Here is a 20,641-nt window from a genome sequence, read left to right as displayed (position 1 = left end):
GCTGGTGCTACAGGTAGCCAAACTATTATCTTCTTTTTAAAGAGACACTGTTTTATCCCGTGCCATCATTTGCCAAATTCAAATATCGTGAGTACGAACAGACAGAAAAAACTTATCACCACCAACCTCGAACACAGCCCCCGTACGTGTGTCTGTGAGATGGGGGCAAGCTCCCGTTTAACATGCCTACAGCCATCTGGGAGCTGAGTGAGAAGCACATGCTTCAGGACGCTGCTGACACACAGAACTACAACGACATTTAACTTTGTTTTTTTAATAGGCAGGGCAAGACTTCAACAACCGCTCCCTTGTTTTACTTCTCGCTATTGAAACTGCTTTCACGAAGCCATCACTCTGCAAGGAGAGCGTAGGAACACCATGGTGCCCCGCGAACGTTCTGAAGGAAATCACCTCCATAGCAAGATACGACAGAACTCGGCCGATATCCCGCGTAGCGGAGCCGGATTCCACCCCAGAGCCCTCTGCTGCGGCACCGGCGGCCTCCTCCATATTGCTGGGCTGGGGATGGCCTGTGCCTGCAACCAGAGCGGAGGGAAGAGTGAGAACCAGCCCAGCTCCCCGGGGCCCGCCAGCTGCAGGCCGCCGCAGGGCTGGGCACGGGCACCCGCGGGGCCGGGGAGGCCGGGCGGCCGAGGCCCGGGCGGTTCAAGGCCCGGCCGCGGCCCAGCCCCACAGTCACCCGCTGCTGTCTGCGCCATGTTCCCGTTGCCAGGCGACACATCAACACCCGGTCACGTGAGCGCTCCGGGCCGCAACACCTCAGCCCGTGGGGAGGCAGGGGGGGGGGGGAACGCGGGCCACACCACCTCAGCTCGTGGAGATGGGGAGGACTGTGGGGGGGGCGCTCGGCCCACACTACCTCAGCCCGCCGGGCCCGGGGAGGCCCACGGTGTCCCGGCCGCCCTGGCTGCGCCAGCCCTGGTGCGGGGCAGCGGGTATCGGCGCCGAGGGCTGGAGTCCGGGTGGGGGGAGCTGCGGGGACGAGGCCCCCGGGACGCTGCCCAGCACCCCGGGGATGCATCCATTTTCTTTTATCTCGCTCTTTGTCTTCCCTTCCCACCGGAGCCCCGAGGCGGTTGGTGTGCTGCCGGCTGGGGGCTGGCGGAATGCAAGATAGTTCATTTTAACTTTATTTCCTGCTGTTCTGGGCTGGCTCCCTAAAGCTTGGGGTGTGCTTAGGATTGCCTTACTTTTGGGGAGGGGGTCCTCTCTCAAATTGCCCCACTATCTACCTCTTCCTTTGCTGTTATCAGCAGAGACCTGAAGGTGGATGGTCGGGACCCCCAGCAATTGCTTATGTATGGCCTTCAGGTGCTCCAGGGCAGGGATTACATGGGATATTTTGCTCGCTGTGTTGCTGACGCTCTGTAAAATAACTCTGCTTCTTCCTCTCTGAGGTCTGCCCCGCTTTTCAGTTCTCAGGCTGGGAGCTTGTCGTGCAAAGGTATTATGTTCTTAATTGCCACTCTGCATAGGAAGTAATAAAAATGAAAGATCTTTCATGAGAAAAGAGTAGAAATGTTGAGACCAGGACAGCTCAGGGCTTGCTGCTTCTTCTGTAGAAGCCTCCTTTAAGTTTGTAGGCTTAGAGGAGCTCAGTCTCATTCTGATGATAACTTGGCTGAAAGCAGCAAAGTCTCTGAAAGCTGCTTCTCTGACCCTGCGTTGGATTTGTTGAATATCTGGGTTTATTCTGTACGTCTCGCAGTGTGGTTGGCGTAGAACTGGAGAGCTGGAATGGGGCAGAGCATTGCTTTCTCTGTCCAGCAGGCAAGAAAAGGGCGGGCGGGGGGGGGCAGAGTCCTGCCTGTGGCAGGGTGAAAAGCAGACTAATTCAGTGTCAGAGTGGCTGAGGTGTGTGCTCTGGTGTCTGTCCTGTTAAGAAAAGACTTTGCAATTCAGCTGTGAAAGCAGGTTCCTGGGATTTTTTGGCTGCTGCTATTTAGGGATCTGGTACCGTGAGCGCTATCGGACCACAGCTGCAGGATGTTGGAAATAAAAAGCCATAAAAGTGTTACCTACTGCACGAGCACTGCAATTAACTGATGTGAAAGGTTGTTCACGTCATCCTTGGGACGGAGGGACATATGGCACAAAGAATTTCTAAAGCAGGTGTTGTGGTTGGACTCTTGGTGCTGGAGGCGTGGTAAGCTTTTTGTTTGCTTTTTTATGCCTCAGCAGGTGTGGCTGGGAGCAGCAGGCAGGCTCCGACGGTAGCATTTCGTTTCCCTTTTTATCTCTGAGTCACAAACTTGCAGTATTGAGTCTGCTGTCCCTTTTTTACCTTCTCAGCTGAGATGCATGTGAGTGAAATCTGTTCCACTGAAGTGCCTGGAATTGGAGTTGTGCGAGTGCTGGGATTTCAGCCTTCACTGGTGACTGCTGTTACTTTTCCTTTACTCTGTACTCGCTGTGCCACTGCTGCACCAGCAGGTCAGGAATGAAAGGCTTTTTGGTGACCTACATAATTCTCCCCATGAAGTGGGATGACTTCAGAATGGCTCCCTATGGTAAACCTTTTTTCCTTGATTTGGCTGGGTCATCTTAAATAGCTCCAGTTAATAGCTAGTAGTTTGGAAAGCTTTCCCCCCCCCCCCCCCCCCCCCCCTAATGTAGAGGTATGGCGATACAAAGGGAAGGTCGTTACAAGGGCTGTCATGTACACATAGAGGAGTATAGATCAAGTGTGCGACTGGCTGAGAGTTGCGGAGACGGGAGTTGGAGAATCCACAAAAGACTCAATATGAGTTATATCAGGAAACTCCTTTTTGTGTGCAGATGCACTTTCTTAAATAGGATAATTTTCCAAAGTCATCATGACTTGCAGTTTTTCATAAACTCCAATTGTGCTATACATACATCAGTCATCTGCTTCTACCTATCACTTTACTATTAATACTAATGCGTTTCGCCTCATACGGATGTTAGCTTCTAATTCTTCTATTCTGACCCTCAAGGTCGAAGCGTCCTTGAGGCCTACCATATTAGCTTAGACAAACTGTTCAACAGAGTTTTCCTTGTGCAGGCCCTCTAGCATTCCATGCCTGTTTTCAGCGAGCTACGCTCCCACAGCCTATCTTGTGTAAAGAAGCATCAAGAGGGTAGGACGGGAAGATAAAATTTAGAGCTGGATAATTGCAACACCACATAAACACTGTCAATTAGGAGAAAGCCTTAAAGGAGTTGGGCTAGGGGGAAAGATGGGGGACTCTGAAAGCAAAATTGGAGAAAATAGGAGAGTTTGGGTGCTGATATTGGTGTGCCCTCATAGTACAACAGAGCTCAGGTATCTTTTTATGTGACTCAAAAATGAAGGTGGAAATGAAATGAATGTGAAGCTGTCGCTGATGCCAGGATTTCGCTCAAGTCACTTAAAAGCATGAGTCTTTCAGAAAGGGACTGGGGTGCCTCCGTTTCCCAGCGCTCAGCTCGAGACAATTCACGGGACCCAATTCTCAAAACAGAAAACAGGCAGCTCTGCCTGAAAACCAGCCATCTGGAGCGGGGCTTCAAAACAGCCGAGCAGCCAAAATCACCAGGGTTTATGAAAGCTTTCAGTAAAGGAACACAGGGAGAGTAACAGCTCAAAGCAGCACAAAGGCTAGCGAGGGTGCCAACAAAAACTGGAAGTCCCTATGAGTTCAGCATGCCATCGGCTTATTTTGGGGAGGGAGATAAGTGCAGAAAGGGAAGGTGCGATGAGCTGGACAGTTTTTCTTGCTTGCGGTTATATCGTCTCTTTAGAAAGGGTGGCTGCTGTCTCCGACAGACTCTGGCTCCAAGATACACACAAAGTAGAGGAAACCTATCTTTAGTCTCCGTGAGACAAAAGTGCTAGTAAAAAAGAAAGAAAAAAAAAAAAATAGACAATTGCTTCCTGTTTAGGGCTGCAGCTCTGAAGAGAGATCCTGCCAAGATGCTGGGGCCAGGGCAGGACCTTGGCACAGGTTACAGCTCTCGGGGGCTGCCCCTGGGAGAGCAGGGAGGGCAGGCAGGTCTGTCTGGACCTGTGCTGTGAGCTGGAGTCATCTGGGGGTACGAGATGAGAGAAGATGCTCTCAGCTCCTGAGAGTCCCCACGCTGGGCCAGGAGGTCCATGCCCTGGATTCTCAAGGGAAGAGAAGGGACTTGAGCTTCTGCTCCTTTGGGATTCTTGGTGCCTACAGGCTTTAGGCTGAGCTCAGCTCTGCTTAGGTTAAAAGAGTCGAGAGTGTCTGACACGTGAGTCTGACGGGACAATTTGCAAAGTGACTGTCACACTGAACTTCAGATTGATTAAAGACTTATCCTCTGAAAATTCAAACACTTGGTAAAATTTACAGCCAGAGAGCAGGTACTATGGCAGTCGAGGTGGCTGACTTAAGGACTGATTTGTTCCTTTATCTTCAAAGTGCTTTGGTGCTTCCACCAACAAACTACTTGCAAGAGGTTAAATTAGGAACCAATCCATACTCACCAAGATTAAAACCGCAGCATTTTCTTCAATTAGCTAGCCAAAAGCACTTCTTTGTTTTAAGACCCCAGCACTGACATTTTAGATGACATTTAAAATTTTTCAAAAGCAAGAAAATGATCACTAGACATCAGCTTAAAATGCAAGTTTTTCTGTTTAGGAACAGAACATACTGTAATGCTTTACTAGATAGCTTGTGTTTCTTCTCCTGAACCATTAAAAATACATTAAAGATGTCAACAGCTAATTACTCTGACAACTAGCTTTACTTCCCCTTGTGCTTTTTCCGCATCAGACAGGCTCAAAGCGAGGAGGACATGAGAGTTTTTCTCCTAAAATCACAGACTGAAAGGGTAGGAATGTATCGCTGTGGGTGGATTTACTCTTAGTCACACACAGGATATTTTCAGCTACTTTCTGGCACACCGTGGAAAAGCAACGGAAAGTGAAAAACCAAAGGAATAAAAAATCCTGGTAGACCATGTAACACACAAAGTGATCGTTTAATTTCTACTCAGGGCTTTCATGAGGAAGTGAAAGTCTAATCATGTATTTTCAAAGCATCTTAGCAAAACTGGGAATGCGTCCTAGCAAAACTGGGAATACTCCTGCAACAGATAGCGTGGGTTCAGCTGAGCCCAGCCTAAAAGCAACCCAGCAGCCGTGCAGTGTTGGGAAAGGTCTTGCGCATCCCCATGCACTTCTCCTGGTCAATGAACAGCGAGTTGGCTTTGGTGGCCAGGTCATGCTCCAAGATCGACTTGGCATGCACCAGCATTTGCAGTATGTTCTCGGCGTCTCTCAGCCGCTGCTGAAGGCTCTGGATCGTCTCATTGATTTCATGGACCTCATTGACGAGGCTGGAAAACAGCAAGAAATGCCCATTAACAGTCCCGTCACGGGGGTGGTTTCTAGCACGGCGTTGGTGATGGGCCCCTTGGGGACAGGATTTCCCCCTTCAGTGTGCTCGGAGTAACTCAACCCCTCATTTCTGGCAGATGCACGGGAAAGGCGAGGGCAGAGCTCCTCCAGACCTCCGTGGGCAGGCATGGTTAAGTTTGCTCTAAGGCTTCGGCGATGTGCAGCCTCATCTCCTGGAGCAGCTTGTGCCACCGAGAAGAGGGATGAGCAGCTGTGGTTTCCTGTTCCTGTTTGGTTTTGCGGGTTTGTTGGTTCACCCACCCGGATCTCCCTGTGCAGCGTTCCTCCCCACACCCACGGATGCACACACAGCAAAATGGGGGAGCTGGGAGAGGCTAAAAGTGAATGTGAAACAAGTGGAGGATGGAAAAACCCAATGGCATGCAAGGGCTGGGTTTATATGGCTTCTAAAAAGCTTCACGTGGAGTCATTCCCAGAGGGCTCCTAGGAGGAGGGGTGAGGTTTGGGGTGCCTCACCCCTCACATGGGGTGCTGTTGGGCACTCAGGGCAGCCTGCTCCTCCACGGCCCCTTGGGGTGCAGTCCCAAAGGGCTCACTATGTCCTTGAAAGGATTTCCAGTGTCCTCAGGGGAGGTGAGGACAGCCCTTACTGCTTCTCCACATGGTGCATCCTTTCTTGCAGTGACCCAAAAGGAAGCAGCTAAGTGCTCTCAACACAAGCCTGTCAGAGATTAAAGGGCTTATACTGCAAAACTAAGCCATCCAACAGCTGGGAAGCAGGCAGGAGAGTAGGTGAGGTTTACCCAAGTGGGAAAAATCCATCCCTTCACGGGGTGGTATCAGGCTGTACCCGGCCATGGCGTACAGCCTCCTTCGTGGGTGCAGAGCTCTTCTACCACCCCGAGGCCGGGATACCTAATCATTGCTCTTGATTATACCAGTGCACTTATGGAATGACTCTTTGGGGAAAAAAAAAAAAAAAAGATTAATTTTGTCATCCAGTGATGCTCCTGAGCGCTACGACCAGTCACTCCTCAAGGACCCTCCCAGCCCTGGGTCCTGCCTTACCGGAGCTGGGCAGTGTCCCGGCACAGCTCCACATTGGGTCTCCGCGTGCGCTCATCCAGCCGGGTCTGAGCCACTTTTAACACTAGCCCATTGTCCCTAATGGCTTTTCGGATGGCTTCTATGTTCATCTCGATCTGGAAGATTTCCTGCAGTGTCTGGCATGAAAAAACCGCATTCATAAATTAAATGATATATTCTCAAGTGACCACATCATTTCCCTTTTCTCCTGTCCATCTGCAGAAAAAAACAAGTTGAATAAGCAGACCCTGGGCTCAGACCCCTGTCGCTCTGACACATGCCAAGGCACAGATCCAGCAGATTTCTTTTCAAGGAAAAGCCTCTCTTTGCTGTTGCTGTCACATCGGAGGAGATTTTGGAGCAGTGATGGATCTATTGAATTACCAGCTACCCAAAATTACTGCTTGCAGGAATTGATCATCCATCAATAGCAACTCATAGAGGGAAAGTTTCTAATGGATCCTCAATTAAAGACGTGACATCAGCCTGCAGAGCTGCAAGCCCAGTCTCTGCTCAGTTAATCGATACCGTGTCAAGCTCTTTTCAGGAAGCTTTCCATGAGACCCAGCAGTCCGAGCCAGGTGCCCATCACTGATCTCCACTTCCCCTGCTTGGCAGAGCCATGCGGGAAACACACGGCTGACCATGCAGCAAACCTGGAGCACTGAGCCTGAAAGCATGTCCTTGGAGGAGAAGGGAGCCTGCAAACCCCCCGGCAGGCACCCCAGTAGAGGCCCAGCAAAGACTTTCTGCAGGGCAGCCAGCACTTCTGAAGTAACTACCAGGAGATGCAAACAGCATTTCCACCTTCTGCTTGAAATCCCTTTGCTGCTGGGCACTAGGGAAATAAAGGATCCCTTGAGAGGAAGTTACAGTGCCAACTTGTCCTGCTCCAAGGAGAATGTCCCCAGTACTTGGAATTTCAAACAGATAATGATACTATAACCAGCTCCTTGTAGCAACCGTTCCTCTTCTTGGGCCAGGTCTGTGTGGAGAGTGGTGTCACTGGGAAGTGACGGTGTCACACCGAAAGGGAGGGGTTCAGGCTACCTTGGCCAGGTGGGTCTGAATCTTGCTCTTGGCGTCAGCTGTCTCAGCGATGCGGTTGGCAAAGGCGACGTTCACCCTGTTGAACTGGCGCCACATCTCGTTGGCCGTCACCACCAGCAGGTTCTCGAGGTTGTCCCGCAGCTTGGCGGAGGCCGCCCGTTCGCTCTGGGAGAGGAGAATGTTGTCGTCCGAGAACTTGGCCCACGACTCTGGCACCGAGATCCTGGGGAGGAGGAAGGAGAGGCCTCCAGTAAGCCCATGCTGCTGAAGCTGGCCATGGCCAGGCATGCCATGGGAGCAGTGTGGATTAAATGCAGGTTAAAGCTACGCTCTTAATTTGACCACATGAAGGTAAAACACCTGGACACCATTTGTTCGATATGCTTATGAAATGATGACATGTTCATGAAGACAACTGTGGTACTTATGAAAGCCCAGACAAAGCAAAGATTCCCCCAGAAAAATGAAGATTTTAGTCAGACCTCATATTTACACGTTCGAGCCATCTAAGTGCCAAGTGATTCCCAGCTTCACGTCGACGCGCAGATTGCAGTCAATTAATTTTGCTCATAACTTATCTCAGTTTCATACTAAACTGAACAAGCATTAGATAATATTCATTTCCCTGTCTGTGCATTCACGATGAAGTTCACGCCTGTGCAGTAGGCCAGAACAAGGTCAACAAAAGACTTAAATACCACATAAGCCCCATTTAAAACATGCTGGTTCTCGGCACATTTTGCCCCCCTCTGAATTTTAGCATCAATCCTTTGCAATTCATTTGCAATATGTCTGAGCTGTGAATAATTATTCAAATATTAGAAAGATTGAATCAATCTATGCCCCTCCATAAACTGCACGCGTCCTTGTGAGCAGCAGATATATTCCCTCAGCCCTTTGCCACTTAGCGCGTATCTCTGCGAGTGCTGGTTTAGGTCACCATTCATCTACTGCAGAGCCGAAGCTGAATTCCTGGCACCCAAAAGCAGCTGAACCGTATCCCAGGACCATGCTCTCTATTTCTTTATCTTCTGTGTCATTTCGGCTCCCTGCCAGGCCCTCTCCATGCAGGGGTGAACCCCCCAGACGTCACGTCAACCAAGAGCGCTCATGCAAGCACTGACACATCTTTGAAAATACGCATAAACTTAATGAGCTGTGCAGAGGTGTTGGGCTGAGTTCATTTTCAGGCTGATCTCTGAACCCTGATATAATGTGTAATTAGGTGGGACTCGCTTTCACCCACTGCGTGTTCAGCATCCAGCTGAAAGCAGAGGGTTGTTCTCCCTTTATGGTGAGCAGGGAGAAACGGCCCCTCCAAGATGGGTGTTTCCAGGCAGGATGGATGTGCCATGCAGAGACACATGCCTTTACAGTGGGCTGGGGACAACCCGTTCCCTGCCAGGGCGAGGCACCGCGCATCCCAGGGACAGCTCGGTGCTCTCGTGCTGCCCAGCGTGCACTCACGTGGCGTCAACCCGCTCCACCCCTCGGAAGTAGCTGATGCCATCGGAGGTGTTCCTCAGGTGGTGGCACTTGTCGTCGATGCGGTAGGCTGTCTGCTTGTTGGCCAGGTCCCTCTCCAGCTCATGCTGGGCTGCCCTGTTGGACCTTCAACACACAAACAAGAGCCATGGGTGGGGATGTATGGGTGGAATGGTTTCCTCCCACCTGGGCAGCTACGTGCTCCTGTGGGCGCCACTGCCCGCTTCCCATGGAGCCTGCCCAGGTTTTACGGCTGTAGGGTGTGGGCAGAGGTGGGGGTCTGCCGGGGTTTCACATCGCAGCTGCAAATGCAGCATGAGAGAAGGAGCTCCTCCTTACGCGAGCTGGGCTTTCGCCTTATCCAGGTACTGCTGCATCCTCTCCTGGCAGGATCTGATGACGTCGGCTTCCTGGGCAAAGGCAAAACATGACCCCATCAGTATCCATGCTCAGTTGTCCTGGTCACACTCATCCCCTCAGGCCTCTCCAACCGTGCACACAGCAAGGACAAAGCAAACTGGCAGGGAGTGGAGAAAGTGCCCCCCAACCCCAGAGCGCTCACTTGTGCAGCTGAGCCTGGGCGCAGCGACCAGGAGGGGATGGGAGGGTGCTGTGGCCACAGCCATGGCCTCCCACTTCACTTTCAGGGTGGGTTGCCAAGTGTTTTCTCATCTTGACATCAATGTCAAGTGATGATTAGTTCCACTATAGGAGACAGGGACAGATCCTGACCTGATATGAACAGGCATAGAGGTTCTCTGGACCAGCAGCGCTACACATCCCCATCCCCAATCAGCATCTGCCCTTTTTGCTCCCCAAATGTTTTCTTCCCCAGGAGAAATCCCATCCATCTGGGACAAGAGGAGACGGACTTGAGTTTGGTGTAACTTTCTAAGCCATTTCTAAGAAACATCCAGCTCCACCGGAGGAAGGCATGTGCTGCTCTCAGCTCACTTGACTTCAGCACAAATCTATCGCGTTTGTGAAGCCCCAGCTACTGGAGGCAGGTGATTAGTGCTCCAAAACCATAATTTTTAAGCCCTCCTGTCTGCAGGAGCCAGCTGAAAAGCATGGCCTAAATATGTCCGAAACACTTAAAATCCAAAATGCCATTATGGAGATAACCAGCTCCAATTATTTTCTTAAAATCTCATGACCCTTAAACTAATCTTTCAATTTTTTTAGGGCCTGACTCATAAGAAAAAATCTTCTAACAGAGCAGTGGCTTCACAGTCCCAGGGGCTGCAGTTTCCTTCCCAGTTTCGCGATGCCTTTGCAGTGATTGTATTTTGTTGTACCCTGCGATAGGATCCCATCTTCTGTGCCAGCTCTCATCGTGTTTGCTTTTTATTCATAATTTAAAGCAGCCTATATAAAGGCAGGCAGGAGTGCGCGGTTTTAGGACTGCTATAAAATGCATTGCCTAAGCACACACAGTCTTACTGCGGCCACGCTGCTCTGAGCAAAGCAAAGCTGGGGGTAGATGTAATATCTTTTATTAGACCAAGTAACATAGTTGGGAAAACCAGACAAGCTGTCGGGCAGACACTGCCTTCTCCATATCTGTGTGTGTGCATGTGTGCGTAATATATATGTATGTGACACAGATATATAGAGATATATCACATGTATGTGACAGATACTTATAGATCCTGTGCCGGCAGGGCTCTGAAAGGCAGGAGAGTCCCACAAGCTCCTTGAAGAGGGACAGAGGACCCTGATAGGCTACACAAACACACAGCTGGTTTTCAGCTATTCCTGCCTCTGGCAGGGCAAGTCTTACCCACACCGTGTGGGCACGCTGCTGCGTGGGGGAACGTCGTCCCCTGGCCCTGCAGGTTTTGGGGGTTTGAAGAGTTTAGCACCTCACAGGCACTAAGGAGCCAGAGAGGGAACAGGGCTGCAAAACCTGTTCAGAGTAGTTTAGGTAAAAATAACACATGATCTGTGTTGACAAACTTACCACAAAGAGCTGTTTCTCCACATCATCATGGACCAGGTCAATGCCCATCCTCTTCTCCCGGTGAAGCAAGCACTCCTGAGTGACCTGTTGGGGACATGCCATCACTGCTGGTTGCAAATCCCTACAGGGATGGTCCCCATGTCAAGTAATGTAAGAAATGAAATTGTAGGTGGGCACAGAGACGACAGCACGGGAAAAAAAGTGCCCAGGGCAGCTGGTTTAGCTGACAACGAGCAGCCGAGCTGCAACATCAGCATTAAATCAACGTGGGGGAGCACACGTGTCCCTGGCGCAGCCACAGCTGAAGGCAGGGACCTGTGTCAGGCTTGAGGCTGACCTCGCCAGAGCCTCGTAGGAGGACATGGGCTTTTGTCTCCCAAACCAGGATTTTGGATGTACCACTTATAAAAATATTTGGTTAAGCAAATACTGTTCTGATGTGCTCAGTACGTACTGATAGGGGAGGCAGCAGATGGCAAGGCATTTGTTTATTACTAACTTAACTAATGGTCTCTTAATAAAAACTTTCTAGACGTTACGGAGCTGCAATGAAACTTAATTGGGCGTCTGAATGGCTGCAGATGTTTCAGCAGTAGGCTACAGCTTGCAGCCCACCGGACAGGGTGCTTACCTGGAGAGGGGCCTCTGTCTCAGCCAAGGCTCTCTCCAGTCTTTTCTTCAAGTCTGTGAGTGCGTTCGTTTCCCCGATCATCTCATCCAGCTCATGGCAGAGCTCTGACTTCCAAAATTCTATCTCTTGGACACGATCTCCCAGGTTTTTGGTGCTTTCTACTTGGGTCTTCTTTGTCTGCTGATATTTATCGTGAATCAGACGGGAGGTATCGACTCTCAGACACTCGGCATTGCGCCGGGTAGTCTCCGACTCTTTGTAGTTGGTCAGATTGGACATGTACCAGTCGTCAGAGGTGTACCGGCTGAAGAGGGTTGTTCTGTTGGAAACAAAAGGAAGCATCTTGCTTGGGGGTAACCCCTGGGAGCTTTTGGAAAAGGGAGCCAAAGTTGGGTTGATGGCAGCTGCTTTGTAGTAGGCTCTGGGCATCCGGGGGAGGCTGAAGCTCTGAGGCAAGGGGTAGTAAGGAAAACGGTTCTTATAGCTTGAAGCCATGGTGCTGATGGCAGGCAGAAACTTGGTAGGTGTTGATCTTGGATGGGCATATGTTGCAGTTAAGGGAGATCCAACCAGCTCCATTCTTGAACGCCGCTATTCAGGTATGTGTCCTGCACAAAGGAGACAGAAGAAGACAACCTCACTCAGTAAGCTCCTGCACTTGCGCTACTTCTTACAGCGACACACGCAACTTAAAATACGAAGAGCGATGCACACAGCACCCACACATCGCCTGGACAGGCCTAAAACTCTTGAAAGCAAATCCCTTCTGACAGCATCCCAAGCATTTTTATATATAAGGATTTTACTTTGTTGTCAGTATCTCTCATCAGGTCTTGGAATGTAGAGAGAAACAAATCATGGCTACTAAGGAGAATGACAGATACTGTGCCTTCATTTTGTCTGTCCGTCCAATGAAACTGTAGTTGCTGATTCTCTGATGTTCATTTGTTTCTTTTGGCCAGCGTTTTTGCTGATCTTATAGTATTCCTGCTGTAATTTCCTCTTTAAAAGTTCCATTACCAGCCGTGATAGCTTTGGATGCACAGCTGCTACCAACCCAGCGCGGTTTGTGGGTGAGGGAATCCATCCTCATCATCTCTATTTTCACTTGCAGTAAAAGCTTGAGTGAGGTGTCCGCAGGTGAGCTGAGCTTTGCTTAAATTTGGACTATATCCAAATTTCACCCCACCCCTGCACCCACCCCCCCCCACCCCCCCCCATTTCAACCTAAAAAGAACAGCCATCTCTGGACTTGCAAAGGAAGAAAAACATCTCTGGCTCACCTGCTGTAAAACAAATGCACTTGGAAAGGAGATATCCCACAAAGTCTTTTCAGAGCAGCTCGTAAACACCAGCCTTGCAGTAACCCTAAGGGGAAGAGTCACACAGGAAGATTTTGCTACCAATAACTGTGTAAGGCATGTGGGTGCCATTGCTCTTTTCAGATTAAGGTTATCAGTCAATTTTATCAGAAATATAATGCAGAGGGGCCACCGAATGTACCTGACACACCTCATCTAAGGACAAACACTCAGGAGGGTATGCTGTGCTCGGTGTGAAGTTTCTGTATGGTTACAGGTGTCACCCACGGGCAGAATAAGTCCCTATAGCTGTTGTAGCCAGGTGCTGTGTTGCAGGGATGTGTCCTTCCCCTAACACCATCCCATCCCCACTGCTCCCAGCCTGGCTCGGAGCCGCAGTGAAAGATTGGGACGCTGGTGTGCTACAACAAGATCCCTGGGTGGGAGGGGAGATTGACCTGAAGCATGTGCTAAATCCTATTTGTCACAGCATGAAATCAACTTTATTCCTTTAAAAATGGGATGTTTGCATGAAATAAACTCACTTTTATTCTAGAACAAAGCATCGACAGAAGCGATCACGTGGCTAGAGGTTTAATTGCTCCTCCTGGGCTACCCTAATCACTTTGCATGTGTAGGCGAGCTGAGAGAGACTGCCTTATTTTTAAAATCATTAAACCCTTGGGAAAGAGAGTTTCTTTCATTTTAGTCACCTCTGCAACAAAGAATGCCTCTCTCTACACAAGGGCAGGACGAAGGAGTCACAGTTTCCTACGGGAAGGCTTAAAAGGCGATGGATGGGAGGCACACGGAGACAGGCAGGCTCTGCCTGGGAGCTGCTGTTGCTGTACACCGAGGGTAACCCTCCTTCATGCCGGACGCTCGCAGCCCATTGACTCATTAAACTGCACGTTTTCCAACATCTAGCTATGGGGACAGGTGACCTAAGAGACTTCTTGCGTCACCTGTGCCTGTAGCAGTTTGGTGCATTCAGATGAACAATGTCTCAGAATGCAGCTATTAAATTAGAGAACGGCGAATACAGGAGAATAACAGGACCTTCAGTTCGGGCAAATCGGAGAAAAATAGGGATGAGTCAGAGGGCAAAAGTGTACAGCCCGCAGCTGGGAAATCACTGAACTTTGAGGACAGTATTTGCAAGCCTTGAGCAATTTTGGCCATGCTGGCATGGGCTGCCCCAGTACCTGACTTGAGAGCAGCATAGCTGTGGGCACCGAGTCTCGCCCCAGGATCCAGCCTGGCTGAAGAGGCTGTGGGATAGGCAGCGGGAAACTCACACCCTCAAATTTAGCAGAAAAACTTTCACAAACACAACCCTCCGAGCCAGTTTGGCAGAGCTGAGGATGAAACGTCTGTGCTCAGGTCCAACAAAAACCACTGTGTGTGTCGGTTCCCACAAACCAGTCACTTCAGCCCTTTTGTCCCTGCTAGGGACAGGCGACTGCACTTTCCTTAACTCCGTGCCACTTATTTATACGTGAGAAACAGCATTCCGAGAGTGGGAGACTGCTTCCCTGGCTCCTACCCCTGCAAATAAATTATTCCCTTTCAGCCACTGACAGACACATATTTAAGAACTTGGGAATGGACCAGGGTTACTTTCCCCTGCATTTCCAGCTGAAATAAATGTCCCTGCACCCTCTTGGGATAAGTCATCCCAGGGTGCTACTTTCTGCCACCCCTGAACACAGACACACCACGGGAGCCCCCAACCACCTAGCTGGGGTACACTTAGGCGACATAAGAGATAATGCAGAAGATCAGGAGAAATATCTCTGCTTTTTTAGTCCTCCCCTTGCTCACCCTTAGCTGCTTGGATGCGGGGTGCACTGCGGAGGCTTGAGGGTGCCCCGGGGGCTGCTGCTCACTGCTGTGCTGCCAGGCTCGGTGGCAGCTCTGCCAGGCACTGCAGCGTCCCCGGTGCCGTCAGTGACATAAGAAGCGGGTGACCGGGTGTTGCCCGGGCCGACTCCCTGCAGCTGCCATGGCAACCTGATGCAGCCCTCGGGCAACACAGCGCTCTCGATGGGCAACCCAGGGCCAGCCCTGGGCAAGAAAATACCCTCGTATGGCACCCTAGTTCCTGCCCTGGGCAACCTACCGCTCTCGCTGGGCAGCTTTGTGCAGCCCCTGGGCAAGCAGGTGCAGCTGTTGGGCAAGTGTTGAGCAGCTGGACAATGCTCTCAGTCATGGGGTTTAGTTTTAGGTAGTCCTGCAAGGAGCAGGGAGTTGGACTCGCTGATCCTTATGGGTCCCTTCTAACTTGAGATATTCTATGATCCTCCATCCCTGGCAGTGCTCAAGGCCAGGCTGGATGGAGCCTTGAGCAACCTGGTCTGGTGGGAGGTGTCCCTGCCCATGGCAGGGGGGTTGGAACAAGATGATCTTTGAGGTCCCTTCCAACCCAAACCATTCTGTGATTCTATGATCCTATGAACTCACTGCCCTCAGTGGGCAACCCAGTGCCACTCCTGGGCAACTTAGTGCAGACTCTGTGCAACCTACTGCCTTTGCTGGACAACCTGATCCTGTCCCTGGACAACCCCCGGTGCCATCAACAGGCAACCCAGTACAGCCGTTGGGCATCCTAGTGCCACCCATGGGCAACCGTGTGCCACCCAGTGCTCCTGATGGGCAAAGTAGTGCCCTCATGGGCAACCCAGTGCCTGCACTGGTGTTCCTGGGCCAGCCCGTGGCCCAGCAGAGGCTCCACTGGGGCGGGTGGGTGCACCAGGCGCTGGCACCCCAGGTGAGAAGATGCACAGTGTCCCCAGGAGCTCCACCATGACACAGCCTCATGCAGCATCAGGGCATCACACACCAGTCACGCAGCGACATCAGGGATGTTTCCTGGAGAGGGTCCTTCCCCAGTTATTTCAGGCTTTAGCCTGAGAACAGGCACTGAAACGGGAGGACCCTGGTAGTGCTGATGGCACCACGCTCTGGGCTGTGCAAACACAGAGCGAGAAGGGTCTTGTCCCCAAGGGCTGCGATCTAGCCTGCCGTTAGAGGCGATCTTCTGATTCGGGTTTGTAGGTCTGTGATCTGGGCTGCTGTGTCTCTGGACAAATTATCTGACCCGTTCCCCAAAAGCAGAGCGGGGAGATGCACAGTGGTGAAAGGCAGGCGGGAGGCGTGGGGGTCACATAACTGCACCCGAGCTCCTCCGTGAAGGTGGGAGAGCAAAACCACCTCGGCTCCAGTTCTGAAAAGGGTGCCAAAAGCAGCTTTTTAAGCACCAGAGAAATATCTGAAACTCAAATCAGGGAAAAGAGTAGCCTGCGGGTAACAAAGCCTATTTTGGCTGAGAGTTGTGGATTAGAAACTGTGGAGGAAATCCAGGGAGAAGAGCACATCACTCCCGTGCTCCTCAGACACTTCTTTTCTTGGAAAGGTGCATCAACTTAACAGAGCAGGGCCTTGGAAAAACATCTGCTGAGCACGTGCTCTCATGGCAGCTCTCGGGACAGGGGGCCGTGCTGCTCCAGGGAGCTCACGTGAGAGCACTGCAGGGAAAGCAGGAGGTGCCGGATGGCGACTGTCCGGGCCAGGAGAGGAGAAAGTGAGGATGGCCACAGCAGAGCCCTTGGGGTTTTGCTGGAGAGACGTCACTGCCGCCCGACCCGGCACAGGCCAGGGAATTGCACAGTGCTCCCCATCAAGGGGCTCGAAAGCTGCCCAGCTGCCCCAGCTCAGCCTCCATACGAGTGTGGCTGGCAGTGGTCATCACCGCCTAAATAAAAGCAGGCGCCACGATAAATTTGAAAAATGTTTTGTGTACAAACAAGATTTGCCACAGGCTGTGCTGAGAATACTGTAAGATTGACAGGTTGTGTAAACACTGGGTAAAAAAATGTGGATTTCTCACTTTGAATCTATTCCGTGGGATAACTTAAAACTCTTACAATGCTTCAGCTTGAATTTCTAGAATAAAATAATGATAATTCAGGAGGGAAAGTGGGGTTTATATCACTTTAGCTCAGATGCTAGTCTGACAAGGCAGTGGTGGACTTTGATGACTTTGCTGAGAAGGGTCTAAGCCTCATTTACCTGTGTCTGCGGCATCACCTGAACCAGCCCATCACGGGCTCTGCCACCATCGGTCCAGCATACACTACACCATCCCCTTCCCCGGGCCGGGTGAATGAAACCACTCTTCAAAAAAGCATTTTCAAACTACACAAAAAGACAAGATTTTCTTGGGGATGAACTTGTTTAACCCCAAGACTTTGCTCTGTCATCACAATTTTAGGGATTTCCGTCCTCTTCCCTACCCTGTTGATTCAGACCACTAGCAACGGAGGATTTGAAATGCAAAGGGGAAGGGGCAGAAACCTGCATTGCCATCAGCGAGCCCGCAGCTCACGTGGGGCTGGGGACAGAACAACGGGGAAAAAAATCCTCGTTTCAGACAACTGTGCGACTAGGGAAGTAAGGAGAGCAATATATGGTTTGACTCACATTTTATGGAGAACCTATAATGCTCCTCCAAACAAACAAACAAACAAATAAAAATATATAAAAATACACACACCCAGAGAGAAAATAACTACTAAATAAGTATTTCCAGCTGAAGGGCTGGGGGAATGCTCTCCACTTTGAGAGCTGGCCCCCAGCTGGCAGCGAGAGCAGGGCTCAGAGGGCTGCCAGGCTCTTGCCCTTTCCCCAGCACACGGAGGGATGTGCACCGAGCGCGGCTGGGTCTCAGCCAGGCGGCCGGGGAGGAGGCAGACGCATGCCCCAGGAAGGGGTGCCGCTGCGGGTTACTGAGCCTCACGGCTACCACGCAGCAGGGCTGTGAGAGGAATGGGCCTTTTCTCCAGCGTAAAACGCCGTTTGGATCAAAATGCACTGAAAGAGTGGTCTTGGACCTTTTCTGATAAAACTGGTGGAATGGCTATCTGAAAAGCCATTTCAAGCAGAAGAAAAACAGAAGGGGAGACATTTAACTTCAGCAAACTTCTAAAACAAGAGGTCTAATACATCTTGGAGACATTGACTTACTTTTCCTGCCATTTCTTTTCCACCAAACCAAGAAAAATTTCTAAAATATTTTAGTCCTGTCTGCGTTCATGCCCAAAACCCGACTTCATCCAACTTTTTACTTTCGACTCTAAGCCAGTTGTCGTCACTGATAGAGTCAGACTGAAAGCACTGGAGAAAAGCCCACTGGCTTCAACGAAACCAACATTCACCCACTGACTCCAAAACCAAAAAAATCCCAACCAAGCTTCCTGGCGGGGACATGACTGTGTCAGAACATATTCAGATACTTTCAGAAATTGTGATTCGCGCTCATCTCCTGCATGCTGACAGCATATAAGAGGAGCCAACCCGCTGTGATCTCCTGTGTTGAACCTACAGAGGACACAGATCTAAAACAGCTTTGAGCTACATTTTTGTCCGAGCTATTGAGTTTTACACTTTTGGCTTCAGCGGTCCAAGGCCTGAGCCCTTTTTTAATCTCCTCCAGGGTGCCAAAAGCGGCTGCCGATGCCCCGAGGGTGATGATACTCCATCCCCTGCAGCTCCCCACTGAGGGACACAGTGGATGCTGCAAGTCTGCACGGGCTCGAAGAACAACTGGAACAAGACCCTGTGAAACAAATCCATCGGGGGATATTAAATTCAAAGACAGCCCTGTCAGCTCAGGAAGTCCTTGAGATACTAATTGCTGGAAGCTGGGAAAGTAGACTGGGAAAGTATCACAGGGTGCTTGCCTTGCTCTGGTGCTTTTATCTAAGCGTCTCCTGTTGGCTCTGTCAGAGGCTGAATCTGGAGCTTTCTGGACTTTGATCTGAGCCAGCACAGCCATTTCTATGGTCCTATACTGCCAAAATTTTCCTCAGAATTTTGCCAGTTTTCTCTCTCTCCTTTTTTTTTTTTTTTTTTTTTAATAATCGCAATGAGTTTGTTTTGGTTTTTTTTCTGACTGCTGATGCCGTTTTGGGAAGTCTCTTTCCCTCGAGCATAATAATCTGCATTAGTTATGCAATACACTGTTAACATGGTTTTTGGCAAGCATTCATTTCACCCAAATTTCTATCAGAATTCTGCAGGACATTCAATGATTTTTCCCTTCTTGGACAACAGAGCACCCAAGCCTCTTTTCTAAATAGCCTCTTGATGGACTGGCCTCAACTGTTCAACTGGGTCCTGGACCAACATGAAGCTTCCCTTGCATGAAGCAACGCTGTCCTGATTTTATTAATTTATTTTCTTTCCTCCAGTCAGTAAACAATTAGTTTACAAGCCCAGCTTTGCAGGGTCTGTTGGAATGATGCAGGAGGGTGGGAATATAGCTGTGGGAGGCAAAGGAATTTCCACAAACTAACTTTCCTAGCAACTTGGCTGATAAAGCCAGCAATAAAGCAGCAATAAAGAGCGATAAAAGCGGGCACGTCGTTCTTCGGACTGAAGGCATTTAAAGAAAGGAAACATCACATCAGTGCAGAAAGGCAGCTGAGGCAGCCGGGGATGCTATATAGAAGTGATCTATGAAAGCAAATCATTTAATGATACGAAAGCAAAAGCATCTCATGCATCAGAAGCAGGAAGGCAGGACAGTGGTTTAATGCACCTGGTGTACGTCAAAGATAAAGGCTGCTCGGCTACAACCCCAAAACCAACCCTGCAGTGACTGAACCGAGCAGCTTTACTCACCAGCAGCTCAGTCATGGGAGGAAAATCCATCCCTGTGCAGGAGACCCTGCCACAAGCCATGTGTCTGTTAGAATTTCACCCCAAACCCTCTCCCTAGAGACCCATTTTACAGGAGTTTTGTGGCAGGGCTGGCTCCTGCCATGGGATGGGCATAGGACACACTGTGAGAGGGGGAAAAAACAGACTCAAACTGAAGCACACATAGGGTTAGATGACTAAATTGCTTGAGGGAGATTTTAGAGTGTCAGCTACCAGAAGTAACATCAATATTGTCAACTTACGGAAAACTGGCATGGAGAGAATCAAAGCCCAAAGGGACCTGGGAATTCTCTAATGTCTGGGAAATCTGCTGCAGGAAAGGGGAAAGTATTTGTGAAAGAAATTAGAGAAGCTGCAACTGAAATTCCTCTGGTCATGGCTCAAATGGAGGAAAGAAATGCGTTGCCAATTGCGGAGACGGGAGTTGGAGAATCCACAAAAGACTCAATATGAGTTATATCAGGAAACTCCTTTTATTGTGCAGATGCACTTTCTTAAATAGGATAATTTTCCAAAGTCATCATGACTTGCAGTTTTTCATAAACTCCAATTGTGCTATACATACATCAGTCATCTGCTTCTACCTATCACTTTACTATTAATACTAATGCGTTTCGCCTCATACGGATGTTAGCTTCTAATTCTTCTATTCTGACCCTCAAGGTCGAAGCGTCCTTGAGGCCTACTATGTTAGCTTAGACAAACTGTTCAACAGAGTTTTCCTTGTGCAGGCCCTCTAGCATTCCATGCCTGTTTTCAGCGAGCTACGCTCCCACAGCCTATCTTGTGTAAAGAAGCATCAAGAGGGTAGGACGGGAAGATAAAATTTAGAGCTGGATAATTGCAACACCACATAAACACTGTCAATTAGGAGAAAGCCTTAAAGGAGTTGGGCTAGGGGGAAAGATGGGGGACTCTGAAAGCAAAATTGGAGAAAATAGGAGAGTTTGGGTGCTGATATTGGTGTGCCCTCATAGTACAACAGAGCTCAGGTATCTTTTTATGTGACTCAAAAATGAAGGTGGAAATGAAATGAATGTGAAGCT

General features: G+C 49.9%; 1 protein-coding gene across 1 annotated transcript; it reads right to left on the bottom strand.

The window, feature by feature from the left end:
- Positions 1–5,117: 5,117 nt before the first annotated feature.
- On the bottom strand, positions 5,118–12,150 carry LOC147414418 (tektin-3-like). Its single transcript, XM_086473522.1, has 7 exons — positions 11,572–12,150; positions 10,941–11,024; positions 9,317–9,387; positions 8,960–9,103; positions 7,493–7,715; positions 6,425–6,579; positions 5,118–5,334 (listed from the first exon to the last, which is right to left on the bottom strand). Exons 1-7 carry the CDS (start codon positions 12,148–12,150, stop codon positions 5,118–5,120), a joined length of 1,473 nt encoding a protein of 490 aa, XP_086329648.1.
- Positions 12,151–20,641: the final 8,491 nt, after the last annotated feature.

This window comes from Leptosomus discolor, chromosome 15, assembly GCF_034619465.1.
Source record: "Leptosomus discolor isolate bLepDis1 chromosome 15, bLepDis1.hap2, whole genome shotgun sequence".
In the NCBI taxonomy this organism is placed as follows: Eukaryota; Metazoa; Chordata; class Aves; order Leptosomiformes; family Leptosomidae; genus Leptosomus; species Leptosomus discolor.
This window is presented reverse-complemented; position numbering and strand designations above follow the sequence as displayed.